This window comes from Bombyx mandarina, chromosome 06 (assembly GCF_030267445.1).
Source record: "Bombyx mandarina strain Sakado chromosome 06, ASM3026744v2".
NCBI lineage: Eukaryota > Metazoa > Arthropoda > Insecta > Lepidoptera > Bombycidae > Bombyx > Bombyx mandarina.
The window spans coordinates 15,021,853-15,044,528 of NC_143213.1; the positions used below are offsets into that span (position 1 = coordinate 15,021,853).

At 35.2% G+C, this 22,676-nt stretch overlaps 4 protein-coding genes across 7 annotated transcripts; 2 read left to right on the forward strand and 2 right to left on the reverse strand.

The window, feature by feature from the left end:
- Nucleotides 1-2,788: 2,788 nt before the first annotated feature.
- Bet5 (blocked early in transport 5) lies at nt 2,789-3,582 on the reverse strand. The gene is made up of 2 exons (XM_028188388.2): nt 3,263-3,582; nt 2,789-3,172 (listed from the first exon to the last, which is right to left on the reverse strand). Exons 1-2 carry the CDS (start codon nt 3,359-3,361, stop codon nt 2,834-2,836), a joined length of 438 nt encoding a protein of 145 aa, XP_028044189.2. The 5' UTR covers nt 3,362-3,582; the 3' UTR covers nt 2,789-2,833.
- Nucleotides 3,583-4,163: 581 nt separating this feature from the next.
- LOC114253468 (mitochondrial import inner membrane translocase subunit Tim17-B) lies at nt 4,164-6,824 on the forward strand. Its single transcript, XM_028188348.2, has 4 exons — nt 4,164-4,357; nt 4,438-4,606; nt 4,917-5,094; nt 5,420-6,824. The coding sequence occupies exons 2-4, from the start codon at nt 4,463-4,465 to the stop codon at nt 5,593-5,595; spliced, it is 498 nt and encodes a 165-aa protein (XP_028044149.1). The 5' UTR covers nt 4,164-4,357; nt 4,438-4,462; the 3' UTR covers nt 5,596-6,824.
- On the reverse strand, nt 6,822-8,202 carry LOC149502866 (mitotic-spindle organizing protein 1-like). 3 transcript variants are annotated; one of them, XM_089728436.1, is made up of 2 exons: nt 8,071-8,202; nt 6,822-7,693 (listed from the first exon to the last, which is right to left on the reverse strand). In XM_089728436.1, exons 1-2 carry the CDS (start codon nt 8,144-8,146, stop codon nt 7,464-7,466), a joined length of 306 nt encoding a protein of 101 aa, XP_089584562.1. In that variant the 5' UTR covers nt 8,147-8,202; the 3' UTR covers nt 6,822-7,463. The 3 variants fall into 3 exon arrangements, with proteins under 3 accessions (XP_089584562.1, XP_089584564.1, XP_089584563.1); XM_089728438.1 differs by lacking the exon at nt 8,071-8,202 and adding an exon at nt 7,967-8,064; XM_089728437.1 differs by lacking the exon at nt 8,071-8,202 and adding an exon at nt 7,893-8,064.
- A 721-nt stretch (nt 8,203-8,923) lies between these two features.
- Nucleotides 8,924-21,811, forward strand: LOC114253560 (uncharacterized). Of its 2 annotated transcripts, none has more exons than XM_089728420.1 (10): nt 8,924-9,052; nt 9,582-9,702; nt 10,257-10,455; nt 16,560-16,664; nt 16,918-17,067; nt 18,345-18,452; nt 19,341-19,472; nt 20,056-20,220; nt 20,619-20,756; nt 21,585-21,811. In XM_089728420.1, exons 2-10 carry the CDS (start codon nt 9,623-9,625, stop codon nt 21,675-21,677), a joined length of 1,170 nt encoding a protein of 389 aa, XP_089584546.1. In that variant the 5' UTR covers nt 8,924-9,052; nt 9,582-9,622; the 3' UTR covers nt 21,678-21,811. The 2 variants fall into 2 exon arrangements, with proteins under 2 accessions (XP_089584546.1, XP_028044289.2); XM_028188488.2 differs by lacking the exon at nt 8,924-9,052 and adding an exon at nt 9,221-9,290.
- Nucleotides 21,812-22,676: the final 865 nt, after the last annotated feature.

The window sequence follows — 22,676 nt, forward strand, 5'->3', positions numbered from 1 at the left end:
TTTTACCCCGAAATATCCTAAATCCTGGTATTTTTAAAATTGTCTTTATCATCCAAAATATCAGCTATTTTTCCCTAAAAAAGGGAGAATTCCCTAAAAGTGGAAGCACTGCTTCAAAGTACGCTAACATTTTTATTGAGTCAGAACTCGTATCTGCCATCTAGTGAGTTTATTAGTTCATTAAGGCCAAAACGTTTCAAAAATGACCTCGCCGGTTCCTAAAGATGACGCTAGTTGAATGTTCTTTTCCTTTGTATGGGAGTTGCACCCAGGTGAATGAAGTTAGCCCCTCAAAAATTTTTTTTTTTCCTATTTTATACTTATTTTCTATTAATTCGTTTGTTCATCATTTGTTTATGATTGTTCACTGTTAATAATTGTTTGTTCTGCATTTATTTATTTAAAAAAAATATTTAAAAATATACCTACAAGTTAGCCCCTCTAATGCAATTATTAATATTTTTTCATCCTTAATGACTCGTAAATATTCATTTTCGATTGTTCTTATATAAAACACGTTTGTTCTCTTTCGAAATTACTCGTTTTTTGTTTAATTTACTATTTTTATTAGTTGAATAAATGTATGCAAAATATGTGTACTGCGCATGCGTCAACTATAATGCCTAAACTTTCTACGCGGTTTTAATCGTGAAAAAAAAAAACAAATATAAATCCTGAAGGAGCAATTAATTGGTATACAGTTTAATTAAAAAAATTAAAAAATAAATAAATGAAATAATGTGCATTGGCGTTAAGTTAGACCAAATACATTTTTTCCATCCTCTTACCTATCGTATTAAAATGTTATTTTACTAATGTTAGGAATATAATTTCGACTGTGTAAAAAAGTTATTATAATGTATACCTATATTATCTCTTGAAAGATAAATAATGAACATATTTACTTATTTGTTTATATTACCTATGTGAACTCCCTATCTTTTTTATACCTTCATAACGATAAGTAGGAGGATGGAAAAAATGTATTTGGTCTAACTTAACGCCAATGCACATTATTTAATTTATTTATTTTTTAATTTTTTTAATTAAAATGTATACCAATTAATTGCTCCTTCAGGATTTATATTTGCTTTTTTTTTCACGATTAAAACCGCGTAGAAAGTTTAGGCATTATAGTTGACGCATGCGCAGTACACATATTTTGCATACATTTATTCAACTAATAAAAATAGTAAATTAAACAAAAAACGAGTAATTTCGAAAGAGAACAAACGTGTTTTATATAAGAACAATCGAAAATGAATATTTACGAGTCATTAAGGATGAAAAAATATTAAAAATTGCATTAGAGGGGCTAACTTGTAGGTTTATTTTTAAATATTTTTTTTTAAATAAATAACTACAGAACAAACAATTATTAACAGTGAACAATCATGAACAAATGATGAACAAACGAATTAATAGAAAATAAGTATAAAATAGGAAAAAAAAATTTTTTTGAGGGGCTAACTTCATTCACCTGTTGCACCCCCCTGCCGGAGCCCATAGACGTCTACAATGTAAATGCCGCCACCAACTTTGACATATGAGTTCTAAGGTCTCAGCTATGGTCTCAGTATAGTTACAACGGCTGCTCCACCCTTCAAACCGAAACGCATTACTGCTTCATGGCAGAAATAAGCAGGGTGGTGCCTTCCCGTGCGGACTCACAAGACGTCCCACCACCAGTAATATTATTATATTCAGGATCCTAAAAAAAAAACTAAAATAAACACCATTATTCCAATTAGGTTAATTTAAGTTTTTCTTTAAATTGCATTGACTTGTTCCAAATGTAATATAATTTTAAGATTATAATAAACACAATGTTCTCGATATTCTGTTTATAAGTGACAAATATGTTAAGGTAGGCAGCGGCTCAGTTCTTCCACTGGAATTGTCCATGGGCGACGGTAACCACTCATCATCAGGTGGACCGCATGCTCGTCTGCAACGGCTGTCTACAAGGGCAAAAAAACCAATATGGACCATGCGACCCTGGCTTAGGTTTAAGGGACCCTTATCAATGTGCATTAAGCTTACCTCCGTTCTCCTCTCTCTTCTCCATGCCAAGTAAAATTTCATAAAAACCTACTAGTGCAGCTTTAGATGTTCATTCAAGTATAGAATTTACAGAAGTTTTTGATAAAGCAAGATTTTTTAATAGGTTATAGAGATTTCCAGTCTGGAAGACGAAACACTGATAACCTCAGAGTTTTTAATGTTTTTCTTATGCATCAATCACAATGGTACAATTAGGTGCAGTACTTAGCATTGAGTGAGGCTCGTGTTATTTGTCTTTTGTTTGTGGTCCATACTCTTTGTGCTTTGACTACTGAACAACTTACTGCTTCACATATGACTTCCATTTCATTTGCTGTTATTATAATCATGGGTGACACAAATAAGAGAATTAATAAATGTGAAATTAAGCTGTAAAAGTAGCTCTAATTATATCTAAGACTAGAATAAATTAATTAATATATATACTATTTGGTATCATTTGCTTTCCATTGTCATCATAGAGATAAAAACTAACTGTTCAGTATTATTATGACAATATGTGCTTGAATGGTGTTATTAAAAGTAATGGTGTAGGTAAGCAATAATATAAAAAATGATTTATATTGACGCTTGAAAGGCAAACGTGACCTAGAAATATATATATATATTTTGGCACATTGAATATGGTTATTGCCTATCATTTATGTACAAAGCAGTTATTCTCGCTTAGTCACGTTTGCCTTTCAAGCGACGATATGATAATCCATATAAATAAATAACAGTGTTATTTAATTAACATAATTTATTTTCTCTTAAAATGTAACATTTATCAAGAAGCTCTGACAGTATGAATAGGAGTCTGTTTGATAAACAAATCTAATTTACTTTTAAATAGGTCACTGACAATGGTTTCACCCATTTCACATAACGGATTTCTTATCATATATTTAACATAAATTTCAGCATAAATCTTTTTTAGGAGATCTCGGACGCCCTGTGCTTGGTTGTCTGTATTCATCACAAACTTCAGCCCTGAGGGTGTCTCCAGGCAGTGAAGGGTGTATTTTGAAGTTTTATAATGACTAAATCCATCTTTAGGATCTAAAGGTGAAATTTTTGAAACGAATGATTTTATCGAGAAAAGCATTCCGTACATTAATTTGCCCTCCTGAAAGGAAAATAATTCTTGAAGTTCAGTGTCTGCTTTTTCAAAATTAAATGGTAAATTTTCATAAGCATGTTTTAAAATATTAATTACCTCCTCTATAGACATTCCAGACTGTTTTGAACGATTCCACTCACCATAATACAATAAAGTACCATATCGATCGAATATGTATAAATTGTAAATGGTCATTTTTTATTTTCTCCTTAGAGTACACCGTTTCTAGAACTAAAAAGATTACGAATTTTCATAAAATAAATATCCCTGATTATAAGAACAATAACATCAATATATTCGACTTATTGAATGATTCATATTTCACATTTTGTTACTATATTAATTGCATTCTAGAAGAGAATATCTTTACACATAGTGACACATAATAATAATAATTAATTCAAAACAAAGTAGGTGTACATTCTATTAGGTTTCATACTTCAGTGGCGTAAGCTTAATTTAATATCTATTAAGCAGAATTTTTTAATTTGTTTAAGGGATTTTATGACCTGGTAACTAAGACCTTTAGGTCATGTCTTATTTTAATTTATATTCATATTTTTATGAAAAAAGATTATTATCATTTTTGGAGTGAAATGAAACGAAATGAAGATGATTAATTCGAGACATTAATCAACTGGGATGAAAACAAATGAAATGAGATGAGATGATTATGGTATGAAATATTATAATCTCAGTAAAATGGTAGTCATTTACTGAGATTTTTTTCAGTGGACTTCTTGGAGGATTCCGAGAAGTTATTTCTAGCGGCTTTGTTTCATTTTCCCACATTTGTGCACATTCACAGATATTAAACAGTTAATTAACCACCGTTATTACACATTGTAAAATTAATCATCTTCATTTCGTTTCATTTCACTCCATTATCATTTTTCATAAAAATAAGAATATAAATAAAAATAAGACACGACTTAAGGGTCTTAGTTACCAGTTCATAAAATCCCTTAAAAAAATCTTGCTAGTCTGCGAATTGAACCATAGATTATACACTTAATATATAATCATAGATTATACACTTAATATATTAGAGTATATAATTGAACTGTGAATTGTGAACTAAGCTTAGTTTTTAGAAATGATGACTTTATGTATTAATTAAACCCCCAATTAAAACGTAAAAATAGTGCGAGATCCGTTCTTGTTGCAGGCCTAAAAATAAACAGTCACAAAGTAAGATCGAAATATTCCATCCAATAAAATCATAGTTAAATTTGAGGTTAAATTACATTCTTATCTAACCCTGGTTTTAGTTTGAACTTTGAAAATTAATATATCATGGATGAATATACAAGAGAACCATGCCCGTGGCGTATCCTTGATGACTCTGGCGGTGCGTTTATAATGGGAGCGATCGGTGGTGGACTATTTCATTCGATAAAAGGTTTCAGAAATGCACCACTAGGCTTCAGTAGAAAAATGGTAAAGTATTAATTTTTACTTACTTTGCTTCTCGTGGACTCCAAAAAGATTACCACTTGTATTTAACGCATAATAAACAACTTCAAAATAATGATTGATATTTATTGTACTAGGCCTTGAAAATTTGTTCAAACATTGAAAAATTCAAATAACTTTATATTTATCTTCGAAAATTTCTTCTGTAATGTCATTTTAAAGACAATTTTAAGTTATCATGAACTGAAAAAAACTTTATTATACTTTTACCTAAAAATATCTGTGTGAAAAGGTGTATATATTTTTGATAAGTAATGCTAAATAAATTCCATAGCTTGGCAGTTTGGCTGCAGTAAAGGAGCGCTCTCCAATAGTCGGGGGTAATTTTGCTGTTTGGGGTGGTATGTTCTCTACCATAGACTGCTCACTTGTGTACATGAGGCAAAAGGAAGATCCATGGAATTCCATTATGAGTGGAGCCCTCACGGGGGGTATCCTGGCTGCAAGAAATGGTAAGGAACAGTATATTAGTTTCTATTTTAAGAATACATTTGTTACGAAATAAAATCAATCCTAGCTTAATTGTATATATTAGCTTAATTAAATGCCCATTTTATTGAAAATAAATTAATAACCGACTAAGCCACTAATAAACGATGGCAAATATTACAAGGAAAGCTACATCTGATAGCCCCGTTAAAAGGATTTCGTTGATATGTACCAAGATATTATGGTACATAATAATTATCTATCAAAATATCTATGAATCAGAGATTATAGAAAAAATTATACAAATGACATATTTAGATGATGAAATAAACAAAAACATTTTTACAGGTGTACCGGCAATGGCAGGAAGTGCACTTATTGGAGGAATTCTCTTAGCTCTAATAGAAGGCATTGGTATCATGTTCACAAGATTAACGGCTGAACAGTTCAAACCACAGCAACCAATATTTGAAGATCCTTCCATCTTAGGTCAAAGTCAAGGACAGGCTCAGTCTTACCAATAGATTATGTTGTTTTGGAAATGGACTGTGTGGCTTTACTCTAGAGTAGTATTTTTGAAGTATAAAAAATTAGTAACAAACAAATTGACTTAAACTAAAATTTTAATCTGTTAAAATGCTATATAGTCTATCTGTGTCTGGTTGATAGCTGGAGGTATGCACGAAAGTTTCTTGATGTAATTATTTTAAATCAGGCTTTGTAGACTACAGGAAAATAAATATAAAAACGTTATTTTCTAAATACTTGCTATTCTTAAACAGGCAAAGAGAAACAATATTATAATCTACTTAGTATGTTTCTCTATTATCTTCACTGTTGGTAAGATGGCAGTACCATTCATAATGCCATTTCAACCATAATTGTATATTTGAAATAAGCTTAATAAGTAGTGTTTACTTATTAAGCTTATTAAGCAAGATGTGTATCTTGTTTGAAAAATTTCAACCAAAATGCTGCCCTCCCTACAGGTGTTGCATTAAACTGTTATCTTTCTCTTGAGTATTTTCAGTTTCATCACAACAATTTTTTGGTAGCACAGAAATCACACCTAAACTAAGCCATACAGTCTTACAGAAAATCTCTTGCCTGTTGGCCATTTTAGTTGTAAAAAACATATATGTACATCATTTGCAGTTGATCAGAGTGGATTTATTTGCATCTGTGATAATTACAGTCCCGTACTGTTGTTTATAAGTTCACTCTATTCTCTTAATAATTTTATTCATTGTTCACTGTGTTATGTAATAATCATCATTCATTTGATAATACGAATTTTAACAAAAAACATTTCCACACCTATTGTCTACAGCTTGTGGCTATAAGTATGTACATCATGGCATTATGGTCTAGACTAGAATGTGGTAACAAGCCATACTTGACTGTATACTACTAAATTATCTTTGATTCATTAGTCTCAGATGGAATTACTTCATTACAAAATTCTCTTACTTTAATTTTTATCTCTTATCAACTTTTTATGTACTTACTGTATTGCCATAAGCAGGAATGATACTTTCAACTTAATTATTTGTTCCCATGGTTGAGAGTGACTTTGAAATTGCATGTATGTGGCATTAGTGAAAGTTAAAGTTAGTCATTAAGATTATTATCCTGTCTTGTGATTAACTAGGCTGATGCTGATCTTGTATATTGTTGTTATAATTTATTCATCGATGTAACAGTTGGGATAATGTTTCTTGTAAAAATGAGAGGTAATAAAAGACTAAAGAAACTTGTTTTTATTTTTATTGTTATGTTACAGGTTTTTTCAATCAGTCAAATATTATTTATCAAATTAGTTAAGTTAAAAGTGGTATAAAAATATTGAATTTTATGTATATTGGTTAATCTAACATGAATAAAATACCATTATAAATAATATTATTGAGGTCTATTTGATTTGCTTTGAGATTTGGTTTCTGCAACTTGACAATCATGGGGTTTTAGGTTTTAGGTTATAGGTTTTATTTATTTATTTAGGTATTATTAAATCACACGTGTAAGCATAAACTGGCTTAGTGTAGCAAATACATGTATTTTATTGTATTGCATAATAATATTATGGTTCAGACACAGTTCACAAAGACTACTACTTTTTATTTATAATTTAAGATAAAAATTAAAATTAGGATATTTAAAATTAGTTGAATCTAAATTACTTCTTGACGGAAATAAAGTAAGCTAGTCTTCAAATACATTACAAAATGTAAGAGAATAGACATATTTATTTTTATTTAATTATTGGGGTATTTCATACCTACTTATATTTGGGGCATTAAAGTATGATAAATCTAGTATAGATTTAAAAATCATTCTTGTCATTTGTTTGTTTGGAAATTCGTGATTGTAAATTTCTGATAGTTAGCTTTATCTATGTTTGTAAATTAGATGCTTTTTGAACATTTTCTCCCATTTTTCTGATTTCTTTGATAACGTGAGCCAGAACTTCAGGGTCTACGCCCAACTCGCATAGTCTGATGCAAGTTGACAATGCTTCCACGTCCAGCCCCGTGTTGAGGAGTTGTGATATCTGGTGGATTAATTGAAAGGTTTCCCGCGCTTGGCCTACTTGAGCGTTCCTCTCCGATGTCATGGTAGTTGCTGAAATTTAAATTATGTACCTATATATCGTACAAGATGAAGTGTTAAAAAATGACCGGCTTCTTAGATGTGAAAAATTTATATGTAATTTAAATATGGATTAAAATAAAATGGATAATTAAAATGGTCAATAATTCAAAATTTTTGGTTAATAGCCTTCATAGCTTTGAGTGCTTTATAGAACTGAGAGACATTTTACCACAACTGTAGCGATTGTCTAGTGTAGTGTTTGATACTTTTTGGTAATTGTTCGCTACGTATTTAAATGATTACTTTTTCAAACTTCAGGAATGGATTAACATATTTTTAACGTTCATTCCATACAAACATACTTCTAGTTCTAATAATTTGAAAAAAAAATTGTGTTGACTGTTGACTATTTATTCTATCTTCACCACAAAATATACTTTTATTTGATTCGTGTATCGAAGAGGCAAAAGGAACATAGCTCATATAATCCTAGGAATTCTGATAACAATATTAGGATTCTTGACAGAATGTTACATTTTTCAAACGTATATAAAAAAATAATTATGATGCTTCTTTTAAAATAATTTATTAAGAAAGGAAAAGTTCTTAATTTAGTATAAAAACGCTAAAGAATAAATAACATTAATAAAAATTATGAAGTATGGTAGGTAATCAATAAAGTTTCACCTTAAATTTTGTAAGCTAAGAAAATGATTGTAGATTGGCCATTATGTAATACAAACATAATCAAATCTGTTAAAATCTAGCTTTTGTGTTTATTTACCTGAACTTTATAATCTTTTAATATAATTTTAATTTGTGCCATCTTTTACCTACTACTATCTTCAACGCGGGATTAGTTTTTGGCGGGAATGCGAGGAGTGAAGTTGGGTGATTTGTTTTATTTTGTCTATTTAGTGTTTTTTCAGGTTTAAATATGTAATAACAGTAACTTATTAACTGTTTAATATCTGTGAAAGAACATAAATGTGGGAAAATGAAACAAAATAGCTGGACGTAACTTCTCGGGATCCTCCAAAAAGTGCATTGAAAAAACCTCAGTAAATGACCATCATTTTACTGAGCTTATATTTCATCCCATATCATCTCATTTCATTTAATTTCATCCCAGTTGATTATAAGAAGAATATAAATTAAAATATGACTTATAGGTCCTAGTTACTAGGTCCTTATATCCCTTAAAAAAATCTTCAACGCGGCAAATTCGATTTTCTACGACATCATTATGTGCTGTATTTCTATTTTTACCTAACTGCGTCTGCTTATCCAAAATTAGAACCGTGAAGCTTTGAAAGTCATTCCTCTCATACTTTTGTGTTTTAATTTTCTGTAAGATATTGCAAATTAAACATTGAATTATTGAAAATGGTGAGTGAAACCTTTTAAAGAAAAAACCTATTGGTTTTGTGTGATATGTGTATTGTAGGTTAGTGTCATTTTTAGACATTAGAACCAAAGTAGTCAGATGTCTTGATATCATTGTCAAATATCCACACGACGACGAAGAATGATAGCTGGGTGAATTTTAGTTGTGGAGTTACATATTCATTTATGTGCCAAAATGAATTCTATTTGGTCAAGAGTATGTCGTTTCGACAAATTATGGGTAGGACTTTTTTCACTACAAAATCACGCCTGACTACATAATATATGTTTGCTAGCATCTTTATAAATTCTAGAATGACAAAAAGGATATTATTTATAATTTTTAAATTTTAAATTTAAATTTATTTTAGAAAATTTAATTTTAAATTTATAAATTTAAAATTTATTTGTGGTCTTTCCACGGAATACATAACTTTAAGGTTGGAATAGTAATGTAGCCAGCGCATGCGCGCCATAACTATTATGATTCGAAAATCGTAACTCGACCGATTCATTCATTCACCGTGTTTAGTGCCCTACGGACTCCTTCGGCGGACAAAACTCTGTTTTAAAATGCCGTGTTGTGCAATTATAACTTGTCAGACAAAAAGTCAGACCTCAAGTATAGAGCGAGGAGGTATATCTTTCCATCGGTAAGTCGAAAATACCATTTAATTACAATATTATTTGCCAAAAACATAAAAATATACTGATCATTATGAAATTCCAAATATGAACAACATTATTGCAACAAGATAAAAAAAAATATACATTGCGCGATGTGTACACCATCAATCAATGCAACGACCAAGTCCGCTTCCAATGTACTACACGCATTGCGTTCTCTACACTGTTACATTGAAATTTCGGCCTCTGCCCTGATTGGCCGTGACGCACGGAGCTAGTTTATCGATAGTGAGGCACCATGTGGTTAAATAAAATCATCGACAGAATTCTCAACTATATTTACGTTTGACATAGATATTTTTTGTATTATTTTATATTTAATTAATGATACATAGTATATGCTTAGTTAGACGTATTTTGAGTAAATTAAATATTATAAAATAATAATCATTGAATGAATGTTAAGGAATAATATGAAGGGACTTAAAGATCTCTCATCTTCGCGTATTTACTATATTGTCTAAATGTTAAAATCTAAAGAAAATGCAATTTGACTTATGCAATAAATTATAAATTTTAGGTTTCCTAAAGAACCTAACGCCAGGGAAAAATGGATTGACGTGACAGGTAGAGGAAACTGGATGCCGACAAAGACTAGTACTATTTGTTCTAAACATTTTGCGGAAAAAGATTTTATCATAAAAAAATCAGGGTATAGGTATTTAAAACCGGGGGCAATCCCAAGAATAAAAATTGTTCAGATTTGTTCAAGTCCTTTGGTAAGTTTTGTTAAAATGTATTAATACTTTGTAGGAACTAAGTTCCATAATTTGCGGATTGCGGTTGAAGATGATGACTATGATAATGATAATAATAAAGAAGAGGATATTAACGCATTTTTCAATACCATCTCAGATTTTAGCAATCAAGTCATTAGCCGTATTGCAGGATATATGGCGCATACTTTAATTAATAAACTGGATTGCGATATATGGATTGGAGCGCTATTGTTCAATAGTATAAATGGAGAACATTATTCATACTGGCTAAAGATAATGGTGGTTTGTTATATCCGTCAAAAGAATTGATACTGATCTGTAAAATATCAGAATCTGTTATCTTATATCTTTAAACGAGCAATTCTTGTATATGAAGATATATATATTCTGAATCTCGGAAACGGCTCCAACGATTTTCATAAAATTTCGTATACAGGGGATTTCGGGGGCGATAAATCGATCTAACTACGATTTATTTTCAGAAAATGTTGTTTTATTTGTGTTATCAATAATCAACTTTATCGACTTTATCAAACACTAGCGTGTATGAACATTTTTATTCGTTTTTTGCGTGTGTGAGTGTCTATGCTTACGGGAGCTTAAGTTTGCGAACGAATATTTTTTGAGAGGCTATTTCAGCTTCGCCTTAATGTGTACGACGTACGTGAGCTCACGGGCCTCAAACCGAGAGTGTTGCCAGCGCTGGCCTTGGCAAGAGCTCGCAGAATCTACCACCGCGTCGGAAAATCGAACGAATATCTGCCCTGAGATTTATGTATGGATGATATGTTGTGTGCGAAATATTTGTAATCATAGTTTTTATTTATTTATTTTTTATTGCTTAGATGGGTGGACGAGCTCACAGCTCACCTGATGTTAAGTGGTTACTGGAGCCCATAGACATCTACAACGTAAATGCGCCACCCACCTTGAGATATAAGTTGTAAGGTCTCAGTATAGTTACAACGGCTGCCCCACCTTTCAAACCGAAACGCATTACTGCTTCACGGCAATAATAGGCAGGGCGGTGGTACCTACCCGCGCGGACTCACAACAGGTCCTACCACCAGTAATTACGCAAATTATAATTTTGCGGGTTTCACTTTTATTACACGATGTTATTCCTTCACCGTGGAAGTCAATCGTGAACATTTGTTGAGTACGTATTTCATTAGAAAAATTGGTACCCGCTTGCGGGATTTGAACACCGGTGCATCGCTTCAACACTATTGCACCGGACGTCTTATCTTTTTAGGCCACGACGACTCACTACTAACTGGAGTACAAAAACAAGATTAAAATACGAAAAAATAAAGCATGCATACTAGGTATTGTTTTAATTAGATATTGTGTAGCTTCGGTTATCATTGAGTACGTGGAAACAGTGTGCTTAGTGCGAGCTTCTTAAAGTTCTCGATAGTGTAAAAGTTAACCCAATTTTGTATGCAGTTGGACCAGCGCCCCTAGCGGCAAACGTACGCAAACGATCCCATTCCATACAAATATGAGCTAACTTTTACGCTATCGAGAAGGTTAAGGAACTCGCACTAAGCACACAGATCGATCATCGACAACAGAAATACTGTAAGTTTTAACAAAGCACGTCGTTTATATATACATGATATGTAACAGCTAAGTAGGTATGTGGCACGGATATTTGAAAATAGGCCCTGGTTAAGGACTTTTTTTTGGGTCAATAGGAAATCGCCAACCTTCCGCCCTCCACTGGGCATGACGGGTGGGGCATGTCTGAGTCGAACCGAGTAAAACCTCCTGTCGTTCAACAACCCACGTCCGAGCCTCGCATTAGACAGAACTCGTGAAAAGGCAAATGGGGGAGAGTGAAGCGTTTGGTGCGGAGTACGTCTCTCCCTTCACCCTCCCGACCGGACCGGCGGTCGTCGGCGCCACCACCAGCCCTCTCGGTCGGTTACTAAGTACATGTCCAACTAGAAGTGCCATGCAATTTCGTTATCATGATGAAAAACCGCACCCCTTCTGTTTATTAATTCCGGCCGCTTTCTCTCTACTTGCTTTAATCTCATCAGTTGTTCGCAGTAGAGTTCAGAATCGATGGTTCTGCCTGGTGGTAACAGCTCATAATGAATAATGCCCTTCCAATCCCACCACACACACAGCATCACCTTGTTGCGAGTTAACCCGGGTTTCGCATCAGTCTGTGAAGCCTGACCGGCCTTTGACCACGACCTTTTTCACACTTTCTTGTCGTACGTGATCAACTTTTCATCACCGTTTATCAGCTCCTTCAAAAATGGTTCTGTTTCATTACGCCGTAATAAAGAATCACAAATGAGTACACGGTTGATTAGGTTTTTTTCAGTGAGCTCGTGAGGTACCCAAATATCGAACTTTTTAGTGTTCCCAGTTTTTTTCAAATGCGCCAAAACTGTTTTGTGGTCAATTCCCAGTTCTTTAGCTACGTCGTAACTACCGATATGCTGATATTGCTCCACTTTTTCAAAAATGGCATCCATTTTATCCGTAATAAGGCGACCAGAACGACGTGCATCTTTGACATCAAAATTTCCGGATCGAAAATGCTTAAACCAAATTTGTGCTACTCTCACAGACACTGCACTAGGTCCATAAATATCGCAAATTTTTTTCGCGGCTTGCGTTGCATTTTTACCTTTTTGTAGTAAAATTTTAAAATATATCGAATTTCTCCATTAGATTCACTCATCTTGACAGTACGATAAATAAATAAAAACCACACATTTTCCTAATTTGAATTTGGAATTATCTTCTTTAAAATTTAAACTTTTAATGATACCTATCAAAACCAGCCAGATACAAATAGTATAGCCAAAGAGATTTTATTACAAGTTCATACATACTATAACGCGAAAAGACTTTTCCCCAACCTATTATTTGGTTGGGTAGGGCGTTAAAAACATCCTTGGACCCACGGTCTGCTCCCAACATCTGCAGACACTCAAGTTCCACACACCCAGCGCGTGCCCCCTAGGCTCGGACACCTCGTCGAAGGTTCGGCCCCCCTGCCCGAAAAAAGGATACTTTATGAGTAGACAATGCGGAGTGTATGTACATCCATGACTTTGTTATGCACTTGTAATACTAAATGGTAATATAATTATTGTATCAACGTGTTTAATTTGCGCGCTCGCCTACATTCGTTACGTGAAATTAATGCTCGGGCATGCCGCATTCTGGATTTGTGTGTGTCCAACAAATTTCCTATGTGGATCGTGCTAAATCAGGACTAAATGGGTATCGTTCTGATTTAGAAATAAGCTTATTGTTTGCGTAAATGCGTCTCAAATTTCTTATCTGATAAAAAAGAAGATTCTAGATAAATCCATTCGTTAGCGCGTACGCTTCCAAGTCCCTGGAACTGCGATACTTTAAGAAAAAGATTTTTCTTGTACATTCGACATCTTGTAGCGGATGCTCCTAAACTTATACGTTGTTAAAGTTAAGAAATTTAATTATCGTGCAACTAAACAACCAAAATAAAAAACTAATAAATCATACAAGTTTTTATTTGTTATAGACAAATTGATTAAATTTTATCAAATACTGGTTTCTTAACATTTACAAAATCCTTTATTAAAAATAAAATATAGGATAGGTAATAGGTTACTCTCATCTACAAGAGCAATGAGAAACTAATCGAAGCGAAGCCATCTAGTGGCCGACGCCCGTAAACATTTTTGTTGAGTGCTTGAGTTGCTTATCTATTACTAGTTTATGTGTATTATTTATGTACGCTTCTACTGATATATTTTAGGTTTGAGACTGAGCTACTTGAAACATGATCGGTTTTTGTTTTTACCGTGTAGACATAGGGATTTCTTTCATCGTATTATGGTATTCCGAGTACTAAATTTTATCCTAAACTTCAGATTATTTTGGCGTTAGTTTTTACTAAATAAACATGCAATTTTATAGTGATAATTAAATTTAATATTGTAATTAAAATTATTTTAACAACGTTCTTTAGTTTTTTAATCTATGATTTCTCAATACGAAACATTAAATTCTATTGTCTTGTTTCGGTTAATAATACAATTTATGAAACTATATTTATCATCAAATTCATCGTACTAGTGATCCCGCATAGTTACAACGGCTGCCCTGCAAACCGAAATGCATTACTGCTTCACGGCAGAAATAGGCAGGGCGGTGGTACCTATCCGTGCGGACTCACAAGTTAGAAAAATTGGTACCCGCCTGCGGGATTCGAACACCGGTGCATCGTTACATACGAATGCACCGGACGTCTTATCCTTTAGGCCACGGCGACTTCATTTGACCCCAACGTCAAGAACAAAAGTTTGACAATAAACAAATAGTATGCATGCGTGTGTGCGTCAAATACATGGTAGTGTAATGTATGTGTGTAATGTTTTCTTTATTGATTTATTGTACCTGTGAAGCATTATTTAAAATTTTAATTATTTAAAATTAGCATTGTGCACTTCTTCTCTATATTCTCTATAAGTGTGGAAAATTTCATACCCCCTCCGTCCGCGCAATTTTCGTAAAAAGGGATACAAAGTTTTTACTTCACGTATTAATATATAGATTTCAAATGTCAAATGTATTTTTTTTAATCAATGTTCATGTATGTCATTGTTTTTCCAGCTCGCATTACTATTATTCATTACTTCGACATTTAATATCTATGTATTAATTCAGAATAACATGAACATATCTTTTGATGTTTGTTAATTAAGTTCTTTGCCTACCAACGGCTCCGGTTTAGCGTCGTGTGAAAAGCGCGCGAAAGTTGTTGTCGGAATTAATGTATGCTTTGCGAATTTGCGAGACGTATTAGGTTATGTTGATTCAGGATTTAATTATTGGTAAGAAAATAATATTAAATTTGGGCGAGGAAATTATTTTGGAGAATTCTATCGCAAGAGTGTTAGGTTTTTTTTTTTAAATAGCCAGTGTTTTCGTGTATAATGTATTTAATGTAGGTTAAAAAAAGTTAAAAATAATATTCATTTATTGTCAGTATAATATTATTATTTCCGATTTTTCATATACAGTTTTGGCTGGCACGAAACGTTACAAATGATTTAGTGAAAATAAAAACAGCGAGATAAAAACCTTAAAAGTACTTTTAATTATATATGTCCACGATTTGCGCAAACCGAAGAAAATACTAATAATATTCATCTGCTAATATAATGAATAATCATCGTTTTGTTCGTTTAGATAATTGAAATTGAGTTGATTACTTTCAACTCGATTGTTTTTTTGTTGTAGTTCCAGTTTCTGTTTGAGATAGTTAGTATCTTTGATGTTCATGTAATGTTTATTGTTATTGATGGTCAAGTTAGGTTACGGTTCACGTATCGTCAGGTAGGGTGGTGTAGCATACCTCGAGGAAAGAGATCAAAATCTCAAACCTATGCTTTAAGTCTCACACCATAAATAAGAGAAAAAGGGAGTCGCATTTCGATCGATTAAGCTCGTTTCCTTCTCCTTGCGTCGATAATTCTCGATGCTGAGGGTCGTGGCCTCAAAAAGCTATTTTGGAAAAATACAAATGGTTGACCCCGCGTCTTTTCACGGCAGTGTTTTTGGAAGAGATTTACTTCTTCGAGACTGCTGAAGCCTTATTTGGGTCCGGCCATTGACTTAAATACATATATCGCACATACGGTGCTATAAAAACACTTTTGCAATTTTTGTTAACACTTATGAGAAAATACATTTTTTAATAGTTATCAGTGAGATTTTTTACTTTTACTGATGAAATTTAAAGTTTTAGTTTAAATAGGTATTATCATTTTTATTTCTTTAGTCTATAGTTCATAATATAATAAGATGTTGAATTTTCCAGCGTTTCTTCTGAAAAAATAAATAATTTGCGTAAGTCACGTTATCGTACCGTATTTGCGATATATCGATGGGTCCGGCTAATTAACCGCCTCCCGACATTCGGTGGTGACTGTTTTACGGAAAGGTCGAACTCCAATTCAATCCTCCTAATTTCTCATCCATGGCAGAGTTAAAGTTATGCTCGATTTAGAGAAGCTGAATTAGCATTGCCACGACTGGCATACCAAAATATTAATTTTAACATTTGCTGTATAACCTTTTTTCAGTCGGAACCAGAGCAAACTCAGGGTGGTGGGGGTGGTGAGGGTGTAGCACCAGCATTAGCGCCTAGTCAGGAACAACCAACGTTCGTAGCTGTAAAGATTGAAACGGTAAGAGAGATCATTGAAAAAAAAAATGTCGAAATTCTTCTAAAAATTATCATAGCGTAGCAGTATATCCATTTTATTTTGCAATAAATACGTCTATTATTTTCTTTTCTTATAATATCAGTCCTTACGAACTGGAAATCTGTTGTAAGGTGTTTTATTTTATTTTCTAAGAAATCAAACTTCAATATAGCGTCTTAGGTACATTTTATGATATTCGTTAAACAGTTCAAGACATCATAAATCTCTCCTCTAGTTCGAGCCTATCTCAGCTGATGCTGAAACAGAGCAGCCCGAAGGAACAGAGAAGGAAGCCTCAGCAGACAAGCCGGTTGAGAACAATCAAACAGAAACAAAGGCTGGCAACACTGATGACGTCATCGAAAATAACGCACCGGCCATCAAAGTGAGTGGAGCGCACACCGCGTGTGACAGGCGTAGCGCCTATAACGCGGCACTTGTAAAACACGGTTTCAATATAATGCGGGTTTTTTTTGGCCTTTGTAGGCAGACGAGCACACGGCCCACATGATGGTAAGTGGTAACCGTCGCCCATGAACTTCAGCAATGCCAGGGGCAGAGCCAAGCCGCTGCCTACCGCTTAATACTCTCCACAAGCCTCGTTTGAAGAAGGACATGTCATAGCGCTCGGGAAACACCGCGGGAGCTCATTCCATAGCCATCATTCCATACGAATGATCGCGTTATACGAGAAACGCCTGTACTAGAAGACTTTGTTGATTTGTGTTTGTTGAACGCACCAGACCAGCTGTGACCTTAGTGCGAGTTTTTTTAGCTTCTCGATCGCGTAAAAGTTAACTCAACGTCGCTCCAACTCCATACATATTTGAGTTAACTTTTACGCGATCGAGCAGTTAATAAAGTCGTACTAAGCTCAAAGGTCTATTCGCTGTTAGTATAAAGGATTGATCGCCGCAGCGAATATCAAACACGTCTTTACTATTCAAATACTTATTTATTACTGTATTATATCTTATTACACCACACGCCCCACCAAAATAGAAAAAAATTTACATATAATTAATTTTTTTTTATTTTTATTTAACTACAGTTTGGTTCTATTCTTATGTATAACTTCTTCCTTATTATTACGTAAAAGTTTCACATTAGGATCCAAATCTTCCTCCTCCAAAGCTCCTTATTATAAAAATATTAATTTTAAGTTTTATTCGAGGTATAAAGAAAATAAAACTGAAGGTTTCGCAACAACCCACGGTCATTCGGTAACGTGCGAACTTATTGTGGTACACTTCATTCACGGTTGTTTGCTTAAGAGTTAGTGTATTGCGCAAACGAACGCTCTGAGATCGTGTTCATTGAATGATAAAAAAATATGTTATTTTTGTTCGTTATTACAAAGTTAAGTCGTACACTGTGTGCATTATTAATAAAAATCTTACGTTACGGACGTTTTTTCCCGGTGAGGGTACCCCTCCGCATCGTCCCATAAGGAACTTCGTTCCAACAAAATTTGGATACGATCTACCGGGTTGATCACCTCTGTAATAATATAGTATAAGGAAATACACATGTAGGGAATAAACATGTAGTGTGTTTTAAATTTACCAGTAAATCAGACGACTCATAATATGTCAATATTAACAAATCGAACAGAGCGTTCCGTGTCGTCCACAAATTTGATGTGAATCTTGTTTGGGTTAGGTTGAAGGGGACTGGCAGCAAAGGGAGAAGGAGCTCCTCGAGAAGATCAACGCGCTGGAGAAGGTGAAGAGCGACACGGCCGAGGGCGGACTCCGCCTCGAGCTCAAGGTGACCTCGGCACTCCTCATGTACAGCCCTCCCGTGGCACTCAACGAGCATGGGAACTCACATATCAACATTAAAATTTAACATTACAATTACCTCTAATGTAATGTCTGCGGCCACTTTATGATAAAAGATATACCTAGTGGTCGAGGCTCTTAGAAAATTGTTTTTTTGAAACAAAGGTTAGGGTAGGGTAGGGTAGTTTGAAATAAACATAGTTGAGTACAAGGTGGGTGGCGCATTTACGTTTTAGATGTCTATGGGCTCCAGTAACAATTTTGGGCTGTGAGATCGTCCACACATCTAAGTAAAAAAAAACATCACTCATAGTACATAGCCGCCCCCAGCACGAGTCGCGTTCCCCCCTTGGAAGTCACTCATGAACTTAAATTAACGTGTTCGTGTTATGAATGAAACTAGTACCGGTCTGCGGTATTTGAACATTGGCACAGTCGTATCGTGCGTCTTACAAGGCCACGGACGCTTCCAGATGTGACTTAGTGAAACCTTTATTACATCGTCTCAAACTTTTTCGTCTGTGTGTTGCGTGTCGCGTGACGGTCGGCCGCGGAGTAGGGATAAAGTGTAAGGCGCTCGTCAGAGCAGCCGTGGCGGTGCCTATAGTTCGCAGCAGCTGACCGTGTAGTGTATAGACTATCATTTGTGGCAGTGCTCCACGCTATTTTGTTTTTGTTTTTGTCAGTGTTTAATGTAAATGTTGTTTGTCAGAGTTAAATGTCTGTAATGTGAAAAAAAGTTTCACTTTCACTGTGGTTTTTCATAAAACCATACAATCCTTTTATTTGAAATTAGATATTAATTTCCCACCACAATATTTAAATTATTCTTGAAAATAGTTTTTCAGTTCACGAATGTTGTTTATTGGGACAGGTGAAAGAGGAAGAGATAGATTTGCTCAAGGCGAGGGTCAAGAACTTGGAGACGGAGTTGCAGGCGGCTCTGGCCAAGCCCGGGGGGAAAAACCAAGACATCATCAACAGTATCAAACTGCAACACGAGGAGGTACGGGCTGCGGGGACTTGTTGAGGCTACCTTAAGACTTTTTTACATGTGAAAACACTATCTGATCAATATCAACTCATATGAGCACTCGTGAGCACTCATGAACATTAACGTTATGTCAATAAAATTTCAATGTCGTCACAATTGGTATACAACGCATTTAAATTCATAATGTGCTTGGACCTTTTTTTTTATTGCTTAGATTATTGGAGCCCATAGACATCTACAACGTAAATGCCCCCACCCACCTTGAGACATTAGTTCTAAGATCTCAGTATAGTTCAACGGCTGCCCCACCCTTAAAACCGAAACGCATTACTGCTTCACGGCAGAAATAGGCAGGGCAGTGGTACCTACCCGTGCGGACTCACAAGAGGTCCTACCACCAGTAAATTCATCCAGTAAATTCACCCAGAACCATGAGCACACCGCCTTTACTGGGTATTAGATTTGAAATCATTTAAGATATTGCGATTGGTTCTTAAACATTACTATACAATATTTGTGTTCACCCATGAGCACGCTTTAAGTACTAATAAATTATCGATAGCCAATTTTATCTCGGAACTGTTCCCAACCACAGCTCCTGAGCAAAGCGAGAGGCATGATCTTCGACAAGACGAAGCTGGTCAAGAATCAGGAATTGCAGATAGAAGCCCTGACCACGCAAGTAGCGTCGCTGAAGGACATCAACCAGATCACTAAGGATCTGCTGGAGATCAGGAATTCTGAAGTTAAGGCCATGGAGGTGAGTTCTGTCCCTCACCCACTCTACCTTTGAACCTCTGGGTTTTTTTATTACTTAGATAGGTAGACGAGCTCACAGCCCACCCGGTGTTAAATGGTAACTGAAGTCCATAGACATCTACGACGTAAATGCGCACCCACCTTGAGATATAAGTTCTAAGGTCTCAGTATAGTTACAACGGCTGCCCCGCCTTTCAAACCGAAACGCATTACTGCTTCACGGCTAAAATAGGGCGGTGGTACCTACCCGCGCGGACTCACAAGAGGTCCTACCACCAGGGTGCAGAGAGCGTCGTGAGGCCAAGGCCAATGATGTCTTGCCGTATTTAAATATATTCAAAGCTTATTTAGTCGTCATCTCAATACTGAGTCGCCCCCTGACCCTCGACGTGTACTCAGGACCGCTTCCAAGCGATGGAGGCGCGCTACAAGGCGGAGAAGGAGAGGTACGACCTGGTGCTGAAGCGCGCCCAGACCAGCACCACCATCAACGACGACCTCAAGAAGGAGTACGAAACTCAACTCGCTATATTTAAGGTGAGCTTTTGTGAGGGGTCCCCCCGCCCTCCTGGTGCCGCCGGGGTAGCTCGAGCCAGCAATGTACAGCGTACAAAACTAGGCGGTCGTCCGATACCGTACATCATCATCATCATTATCCTGCCCTTCTCCTAGACACCTGGGGTCGGCGTAACATGTTTTCTCCTTCCATACTCTTCTATCATATACCATTTCTTCGCTCACTCCCCTCTTACCCATATCGTCTTTCACACAATCCATCCATTTCTTCTTAGGTTTTCCTCTATATCCTTCCACATTCATAGTTAACATTCTCTTACCAATCTCATTTTCATTTCGTCTCATCACATGTCCATACCATCTTAAACGCGCACTCAGCTTGTCTGTCACAGGTGCCACTTTCAGACTTCCTCTACATATTCATTCCGTATTCTATCCATTCTCGTTACTCCACACATCCATCGCAACACTCGCATCTCTGCTGCATGCAAGCGCCATTCATCAGCATACATTACCGGAAAATGTCAATTAATATTAAATGTGGGTAAAAACATATTAAGTTAATGGTTACTGTTAAAAATGAGCTTTAGTGTTATGTGAATGAGTTCAATGTTACTGATGGTGTGTGAGTCTGCGCGAATCTGCACTACCCTCCCGTCTGGGTCTGGATAGCGGTTAGGCAGGTCCGTGATGTCCGTGGACTCCATTAGCCACTCAACAAACACAAGCGAATTCAAGCAGAACGCTAATAATAAATTCTTCATTCCTAATTCTTAGAAAATATCACACTGAATTTTAAACGGGATTGTTAATTTAAATACGATGAGTTAATGTTTTTTACCTCTCCAGGAATTGAGAGAGAAATACGAACAAAGAGTGAAAGCTCTAGTCGCTGAAAACGAGAGGCTGAAAGCTCCGACTCAGGGCGGAAGCTCGACGTGATCCTGTTACAAAGATTATTTGCAAAGACTGTCTTGTTAGATTGCAGTTTTTATGATTACGATTTTTTTTCTTATAAATGTATCCGATGATTTTATATATTTTTTTAATGAGACAAATAAATTAAATTGAGTATTCGTCGTATTTTTATTTATTATCTGTGTGCTTAGTGTGAGTTTTTTAACGTTGTCGATAGCGTGAAAGTTAACTTACATTTGTATGGAGTTGCAACGTTTGCTTACGTTTGTCGCTAGGGGCGCTATTCTGACTCCATATAAATATGAATTAGCTTTTACGCTTTCGTTTCGTTTACTGTTTGCTTATTATTTTTACTGTTGATTTTTTTTTTTGCTGTTGCTTTTTGTTTGCTTTTAGTTGCTTATAGATTGCTTGTAGAGTACTTATAGATATTACATTGCTTTTTATCGTATTTGTTGTGTGCTCATGTAGAGTTAGTATGTAAAATTCCAAACCTAGGTTACTGTATTGCCATACTAATTGTAAGTGTCTTGGAAGGCTGATCTCCCATCGCCGGCGGCGTCGCAGATCCGTAAATCCATCCCCCCCCCATAGTCCATAGAATAACCGTTAAGACCAATTGTGTAACATTAACATTAATAATAAAATTAAAAACCCTCATTGCTGTGGGACCCAAAATTTTTTTGGATAACCAGCAATGCTAGGGTAAAAAAAAAAAAAAAAAAAAAAAAAAAAAAAAAAAAAAAAAAAAAAAAAAAAAAAAAAAAAAAAAAAAAAAAAAACAAACACAACCTCACGGGTGGGCTGCGGACGGTTGGCGACGGCGGGTGGAGCGGCGGCGGCTGGGGAAGAGGAGGAAGAGGAAGAAGAAGAGGGAAGAAAGAAGAGAACGAAGGTAGGAGGGTCGTCCATCCCTCCCCTGCTTATGGGAGTAGACCCGCCCCATTACCATCATCATCACCATCATCATCATCACCCACAGCATGACCAGTATCATTCACTATGATCATCACCATCATTCCT